The 8481-nt window shown below is 48.6% G+C and overlaps 1 protein-coding gene across 1 annotated transcript; it reads left to right on the top strand.

Moving 5' to 3' along the window:
* Positions 1 to 1314: 1314 nt before the first annotated feature.
* Positions 1315 to 6729, top strand: LOC130597486 (keratin, type I cytoskeletal 19). The gene is made up of 8 exons (XM_057406049.1): positions 1315 to 1964; positions 3603 to 3685; positions 4008 to 4164; positions 4394 to 4555; positions 4677 to 4802; positions 4925 to 5145; positions 5914 to 5942; positions 6437 to 6729. Exons 1-8 carry the CDS (start codon positions 1518 to 1520, stop codon positions 6472 to 6474), a joined length of 1263 nt encoding a protein of 420 aa, XP_057262032.1. The 5' UTR covers positions 1315 to 1517; the 3' UTR covers positions 6475 to 6729.
* The last annotated feature ends 1752 nt before the right edge of the window (positions 6730 to 8481 follow it).

The following is an 8481-nucleotide window of genomic DNA, read 5'->3' as shown; positions in this document are numbered from 1 at the left end:
AGCAAGAGATGAAGCAGACTACGCTGGTATCTGTTCTTTAAGCTTCCCGCATGGCTGTGCAGTGAAGAAAAGCACATGGTATATTCCAACTGTGGATTTCATGTTTAACAATGAAATACCTGTTCTTCTGAAGCTCTCCTGTCTGCAGGCAGACTGTAACTGTCTGCTGCTATTATTCCACCTATGCACAGGCCTTGGAACAGTTACCTGCTGGGCTGGTTTTTCCTACCCAGGGCTGAGGAGGACATTCAGATCTATAGGAGATCTGAATGACAAACTGAAGGGCTCCTGTACGCCTAGGAAAGGCTGTACAGCCTCTGCAGAAAGAAAAGCACTGGGCTGTACTGTGCCCACGCTGCACAGCCCCACGGAGCTTGGTTTACACACTGTATATATCAAGTACTACATTGTGTGCCTGACTCACTGCACAATTCCTCTTCCTGCTCCAGCCTCAGAATTAGATACAGACCAATGGGGGTGCTGAGCAGGTGCCTTGGCCAGCTTCCAGTCTGTGTATTTGTTCTTTTACCCTCCCTGTATTTGCCCTGCAGTTGGACATTTCTCTCTGTACACAGTGAGCACAGCAGTAATGGGTGGTGCAGAAAGGCCCCTGCACAGAGTACTCATTTCACTTGGCTTATCTTTAATTCTTTCTGTTGGTATTAAATGAATTCCTCATTGAAACATCACTTCATGCATCTGTGCCTCTAAGTTCTGTTTAGTGGGAACACTTGCTGGTAGCAGAACTTCTGCTGGTTCTGGTGCCTCCCTGAAGCTGCACATGCAGGAAGGGCAGCTCACTTCCTCCTTCTTCAAAGAGCTCCTCTGAGGAAAACCAGGATCCTTCAGACCAGGCATGCTGTCTGTCAGCCCCCCTCTTCTACTGTCAGCCCCAAGGAACAAAGAGCAGAAAAGAAAGAGTGAAGATGTTACTTCTGAAAGAGTTTTTCTGAGGGGAAGTAAGCAAAACGGAGGGGTGGGAACCTGCTCTATCCAGGTCTGCACACGTTGTTCACCATTTGGGCTCCTTTCAAGCTCTGTTATCAGTCTAACAATTACTAACTCCCTCTTTCCTGGGATCACATGAAGAAAGTCTTTGTGTGCCTTGGCTGTGGGTAGGCAATGGCTGCAGCGGGACGGGCACCCCAGCCCTTTGTCTTCATGTGGCTAAACTGTAACTAGACTGAAGAATGCTCCTCGTGGGGGGGGGGACCTGCTCTGAACCCCACCTTCTGCCTCAAAAGGCAGCAGTCAGGGGGAGGGAATCAGCACCTGTATGTGAAGGTATTTGGGAATGAAACAGCCCACTGCACTGCTGCTGACCAATGAGAGGGGTTGCCTTGCTGGCAGAAGGCTTAAGGCTGATAAATTCCATGGGTCTCAGATAACACATTCTGGAGACAACTCCCATTGTAGCAGGCATAAAAGAGCTGTGGTGGGGGAGCAGAGACACTCCTGCTGCAGGATCACCGACTGTGGGAGCCGAGGCTTCGGTCAGGTCCTTGCTGTTTCTTACCATGGCCAGTTACAGCTTCAGGCAGTTTTCCTCTTCAGTGGCAGGGGGACCTGGCATCTCCTCAACCCGGTTCGGAGGCTCCTTCAGGGCTCCCAGCATCCACGGGGGCTCTGGAGGCCGGGGGGTGTCAGTCTCTTCTGCTAGGTTTGTCTCTTCAGGCCTAGGGAGCAGCCTGGGAGGGGGATATGGAAGTACTTTCAGCAGCAGCTTCAGTGGTGGGTTTGGTGGAGGTCTGGGTGGTGTGGATGGCCTCCTCTCGGGCAACGAAAAGGCAACGATGCAAAGCCTGAACGAGCGCCTCGCATCCTACCTGGAGAAGGTGCGAGCTCTGGAAGAGGCAAACTCGGATCTTGAAACTAAAATCCGAGACTGGTACCAAAAACAAGGCCCAGGCCCAGCTCGGGACTACAGTGCCTATTACAACACTATTGAAGACCTTCGAGACAAGGTAGGTGCTAATATTTATTTCAAATCATTTTAGATTTGCACTTAAGTGGGAAGCATAAAAACCCGAGAACACCCAGAAGGCACTGCGGTGTCTGGAAAGGAGAGGAAGATGAAATGAGTATGCAGGGATGGGGCAAGGAAAGGAAATCACCAGCATGGAATTACCTACTCTTCAAGTATTAGCCAAGAGGATGTGCAAAGCAGTCAGTCTGAGATGCCTTAGTACTTAATTCTCTGATAAAAGCATCTATATATTTATATATGCACACATATACACACTTGCTGGTCATCTACACGTATATGACCTCTGAATAGATACATGGCCATATATATTCTGATCAATATAAAGAGAGTCAAAAGTGACAGCAACCTGCCTGCCTCTGTAAGCTGCTACATGCCACACAGCTTGAAGGACCTGAGGCACACATACACTGCTTTAACAGGAACAATACAAATCTGTGAAGGAGTTTTGTAAATGTGGAGACAGTGGCTCAAGATTTCATCATCACAGATTTATTTTCCTTTCACGCTTCACTTCCTTAAGCTTGGAACTGAAGTATTGCAGTATAGGTGCTGAAACAGGCGGCTTATGCAAGAAGGAAGTGGCAGACATGCAGTATCAATCCCACATCTAAATGTAGGATTTGCCCCAACAGCTCATGGGTACCCGATAACAGATTACTTGGAGATGATGCACACCCTGGAAAACAGAGGTAGCAGCTGATTAAGCTATATAAATAAATGAATGAAAACTGGAGGTTCAGTTTTCCCAGCTCAGCCTGGAGGTCATGACCATTCCCACACTTTCTCCTTGCTTCAGTCATTCACATTCTGCACTGAATTTAAACCTGAGCTAACGGGACAGGCAGAACTGGCAATGAGATTTTCTCCTTATGTCTTTTACTCCCCTTAGTTAGGGGAGAGAAAATGTTGCTCCTGATGGTTTTGCGGGTGACTTTTTCAGTTTTAAAAGTGGCAGGCAAAACCAGACACGATTTCAAGGTAAGAATTAACAGAGATTATCTCTAAATAAACAAAATTTCCTGTAGAGGCTTTCATGAGGCATCAGAAGAATCAATAAACACTGTCCTGGATACTCTAGGAAATAAAAACGTGTTCAGAGACTGGGCAAATGGAACATGATCTCGTACAGTTTATGATACACAAAATGTCATTTGTTTTAAAACCATACAGACCTTGTAACCGCTTCCCACTGCTAAGAAAACACGGCATGAGAACAGATCCTGCTAGGAGGAGTCTGCTGGCCTGGCTGCCCTGCAGCTCTGCAGGGAACTGCTTTCTTGCTGCAGTCCTACCCCCAGGCTCACCCAAATCCTCTCAATCTAAGACAGCACATGGTTATGTCTCACTGTGGGACTTGTAGCTAAAAGCCTCTTCATATGCCAGATAAGAGGAAGAGGATGTACCCATACCCAACACTCGTGGCTCAAGTGCGGTGATAAACCTGCGCTATGTATTTGTTGTAGATCATTGATATTTCCCTACCGAGACCAAATGAAATACACTTTTATTTGGTGCAGCTGCAAGTGAACCAGGATCTTAACTCTTCTATCTTCACATCAGGGCAGAACACACACAGTTGTTTTCAGCCTCAGCAATGAACTCCTTTTGTTTGTAGATCCTTGATGCCACTATCGACAACGCAAGGATGGTCCTGCAGATTGACAATGCCAGGCTGGCTGCCGACGACTTCAAAACCAAGTAAGTGAGTCATTTCTCACAGGAAAAAAGTAAAAACCTGTGTTGAGCCAAAGGGCAGTAGCTGTGAAAGAGAAAGGAATGCCTATAAAACCTCTGTATGAGCACGAGTTTGAACCAGTCCTTGGAAGTTCAGCCTTAAAGCACCATCTCCACCATGGAAAATTTGGTACCGTGTTAAGATACGTGGAGAAAAGTTTAATGCTGGGCAACATTTGCTACATCACAAACCCCATAAACTCAGAACCACCTACAGCAGGTGATGCCTGTGGTGGTGGGCTGGCTCAGTCAGCTCACCTCAGCAGCCTGGCTTTGCTTTGTCGAGGTTTGAGACGGAGCAGGCTCTGCGCATGAGCGTGGAGGCCGACATCAACGGCCTGCGCAGGGTCCTGGATGAGCTGACCCTGGCCAGGGCGGACCTGGAGCTGCAGATCGAGAACCTGAAGGAGGAGCTGGCCTACCTCAAGAAGAACCACGAGGAGGTAAGAAAAAGTGTGGAAGTAACATTAGAAAAGCAGCATGTTTAAATGGGGAGTCCCCCAGGATTGTCCTGGGCTCTCCAACAGTGAAGGCAAGAGTTCTGTGTAGACTGGGAAACTAAAGATCCCCTTGCAAGTGTTTAAGGGGAGTCAGTCAGAAAATATGGAGGGTTCGTATGTTTTCAGTTTATGATCGTACCCTCTTTTGTCTTCCTTTGCCATGTCCACACAGGAAATGAGTGCCCTGGGAGGGCAAATAGCTGGCGAAGTCAGCGTTGAACTGGACTCTGCTCCAGGCATTGACCTGTCCAAGATCCTGGCTGACATGAGAGACCAGTACGAAGTCATGGCTGAGAAGAACAGGAAGGATGCTGAGGCCTGGTTCCACAGCAAGGTAGAAAAATCTCCCCACTGTACAAATACCAAAACAATCCAGGGAACAAAACTGCTGTGAAAGCCTTAGGGCCTCTGCTTGGAGGCCCCACATTTCTCCTGTAATGGGTTCTCTGTTTCAGACTGAGGAGCTGAACCGCGAAGTCGCTATCAACACTGAGCAACTTCAGAGTAGCCAGTCTGAAGTCACTGACCTGCGTCGCACCCTCCAAGGACTGGAGATAGAACTTCAGTCCCAGCTCAGCATGGTACGTTACAACCCACGCTGCATGGGCATCCCCCCTGGGAGGGTACCTATTCCCCTCCCTCCGCACAGTCCTGAACCTGCCTGCAACCTTTTTGTGGTCTCCCTCCACCCCCCTGCACGCAGAAAGCGGCTCTGGAGAGCACCCTGGCAGACACGGAGGGGCGATACAGCGCCCAGCTCGCGCAGATCCAGGGCCTCATCGGCACTGTCGAGGCGCAGCTGGCTGAGCTCCGAGGGGACATGGAGCGCCAGAACAGCGAGTACAAGATCCTCATGGATATCAAGACTCGCCTTGAGCAAGAGATTGCTACTTATCGACAGCTCCTGGAAGGCCAGGAGTCCCAGTAAGTAACTGCTCACTGCAGAAAACCTGTCTGTTTAGCCCCATGCCATGGTGCTCCTTAGCCACAGCACCACAGCAAATGCAACCTGCAACAGTCATGGGCTTCTACAGTTTTTCTGGACCATGGTGGAGCTAGAAATGTTACGACTCCCATTCACACTGAGCTCCTCAAAGAGCTGCTAAACAAAAAGGCAAACTGACAAGCAGCACTAGAGGTTAAATGCAACTAACAGTTAAAGTGGGAACTCGGAATTGTCTGCTTGACAGTCAGGAAACAGTGCAGCCAGTAATGTTTTACAGAGCAGAAGGATCAACACCAAGTTCCCATAAACTTCCCGTTACCAGTTAAATAGCTCTTGCCTCAGAGTAATCTGTATGGAAGAGGATACTCTCAAGGGAAGGCAAACAAGCCATTGCAGCCAGCCATGGAGTGCACCTCCCACATGGGAACCCACTTGCTGCCAGTTCCCAGAAAGCTCAAGGAGGAAAATATCTCATAGCCTGGAACAAAAAGGAGGAGTTGAAAGATTTTTATTTCCTCTCTTCCTTCTTTTCCATAATTTTCTTTTCCCACTGCAGTTGTTAAAAGATACATTTCCTACAACCATGCTCTCTCCTGAGCTGAAAGGGAGAGCACGGAGATGACCCTCCCTTTACTGTCCATACACAAAATGTGCCTGATTGATTGTAGAGAATGTGCTTTCGTGCAGCCTCATCCCAGGCAGCATTTGATGTGTTTCGTTTCAACTGTTCTCTCTGTGTTCTACAGGATGTTTGGCTCCTCTTCTGGAATTGCTGGTAAGAATCCCTGCTCTTTCAGGAAACCTTTACATTGTACATTATGGTAGTTGTGTCCATTATAGAGACTGGGCTGCTGCACTGATTTGTGTCACAAAAAAAAAGATCTGATAAGTAACAAATTATGACTCTGGGCAGAATTTAGCAAATTTCAGTCCTTAAAAGATGTTACACATCTGAAAACAATCTCTGACTATGCTACAGGAAACATCAAGTAAAGCCCAAAAGGGTTAATCATTCCCCCACATGAAAGGGTACAAGAGATTTAAGCTTGGCCAGCTCAGGGGAACTGTATGAACACGCAAGTCAAACTTGCCTTGAGCTTTTAAAGGTCTGCTATATTGTAAAGGTGATGCGTGATTCAAATCGATGCTATGAAGAAGCTTCTGAGATACGGGAATGAGAGATGAGACGTAAACTAAGCTCAGTGCCCACTGCAGTGTCTGTGTGTTACACCGAAGTAATCACTGTTCTTTCTCTTCCTATTAATGTAGACAAAAGAGACAAGCTGGCAGATAGAAAACAGCTCTGAAATCCTCCAGATGTCACCCTCAAAGTGAGAAAAAGCAGACACCACAGGGGAATTGAAACGGAGGAATCATTCTGCACTGCTGGAAATTACTGTCTGAAAGCACAGAGAATTCTTGGCCACACTAAGTTTTGGTAGATTGATCACGTAGTGGTGATTAGTTTGTGATTTGGGTTAGCTTTTCAATTACTTCTAGATCTTTCCTGTACTGAACTGCTGTATCTACTCTAATAAAGATGACCTTTTTCCGCAATCTTAGCTTCTCTGGGGTTATACAATAATTGTTCCTGAAGGTATTATTCCTGAAGTTTGGCTTTCATCAGGCAGTAAACAGCCAGCCAGCCTCCCCAAGAGGTTCATGTTCACAGTGGCTGGAGCTCCATCTCCAATGTCTTCCAGCCCCTCTTGCTGGTGGGAGCTCTGAATAGGGAGGAAATGAAACCCTCAGCTCCTCAGAGTGGGGGACAGAAAAGTGAGCTCAGCTCCTACCAGCAGCAGCTGTGCACTCTGCAGAGCAGCCCTGAGGTGTCCAGTGATTCTGGTTAAGAAGCAAGAGCTGGGAGATGTTTTGTTAGGGGGAAACGCGAAGCTGTTAAAATGACTTGAAAATAACTCCTGCAGAAACAGCTGTGAGACTTCACTCACTGTCTGAGTTCACACCGGGGTAACAAACCTTCAGTATCAATTTTAGCCACCTTCGCTCTCACCACTGAGAGGATATTATATATTATCTGAGCTGAATTTCTAAATGTGATCACTTTTCACAGAACCCCAGAATCCCAGCCTGGTTTGGGTTGGAAGGGACCTCAAAGCTCATCCAGCTCCAACCCCTGCCACAGGCAGGGACAACTTCCACTGGAGCAGCTTGTTCCAAGCCCCTGTGTCCAACCTGGCCTTGAGCACTGCCAGGGATGGGGCAGCCACAGCTTCTCTGGGCACCCTGTGCCACCGCCTCAGCACCCTCACAGGGAAGAGCTTCTGCCTAAGAGCTCAGCTCAGTCTCCCCTCGGGCAGGTTCAAGCCATTCCCCTTGGCCTGTCCCTACAGGCCCTTGTCCAAAGCCCCTCTCCAGGTTTCCTGCAGCCCCTTTAGGCACTGGAGCTGCTCTCAGGTCTCCCCAGAGCCTTCTCTTCCCCAGGCTGAACAAGCCCAGCTCTCTCCGTCCCCAGAACTCTCAGTTCAGGACCCCAGAAGTCACTAACCGCATTGCCACCACTAAGCTCCCAGCCAGGGAAACTTTTTAGGGTTTGTGCTAAAAGAAAACCATGGCTGTGGCCTCTCCCATTGTGCCTCCCCTGTCACACAGCTCCTCAGCCAGGGGTGACACTGAACACCAACATGCCCAGACTGAGAAGACCCCAACAGCACAACTCCCCAGAGTGGGACATCTCATTGCCTCTGTTTCAGGAAGACATCATCAAATCCTTCAGCTCTTCTCTCCTCAGACAGGGAAGGGAATAATTATAGCACCCTTGCTCCTAACTAGATGTACCTTACAGCCAAAAGGAGCTTTGGGAGGGAAGGAACACCTGAAGCTGTGGACCTGCTCTATCCGGGTTGGGCAATTCTCTTCAGTGGGGAGGTGCTGGGGCTTGGGTTGATTCAGTGGTGACTCAGGTGACCTGTCAACATCAGCCGTCAAGCAGTGACATGGACAATCCCAGCTCAGGCTCTGGAAATCCAGCATGAGGACATGAGGCAGTGGCTGTGCTGTGACAGGGAAAAACTGTGACAGGAGAGAAGAACAGTCACCAAAAGTAGGGATCAGCAAAGACACAGAGAGAAGAGGACAAGATGGGAAGAACAGGGGGCCCAAGGTGCTCTGGTGGAAACAAGCAGGATCAGAAGGGAGCAGAGGCAGGAGTGCTGGCATGCACGAGATGCAAGTGGCTCCTCAGAAGATCACCCACTTACATGGTGATGCCTTCGGGAGAGCAAGGAGAAAAAAACTCTTGTGCATGGACACTTCAGCGCAGGCTGGTCCGGAGTGCTGACAGCTTGCTAACCAAT

Source organism: Pezoporus wallicus, unplaced genomic scaffold (assembly GCF_028554395.1).
Source record: "Pezoporus wallicus isolate ANWC-B61680 ecotype Strahan unplaced genomic scaffold, APGP_CSIRO_Pwel_v1 contig_14525, whole genome shotgun sequence".
In the NCBI taxonomy this organism is placed as follows: Eukaryota; Metazoa; Chordata; class Aves; order Psittaciformes; family Psittacidae; genus Pezoporus; species Pezoporus wallicus.
Note: the sequence above shows the minus strand (reverse complement) of the source record. Positions and strands in the feature narration are given on the sequence as shown.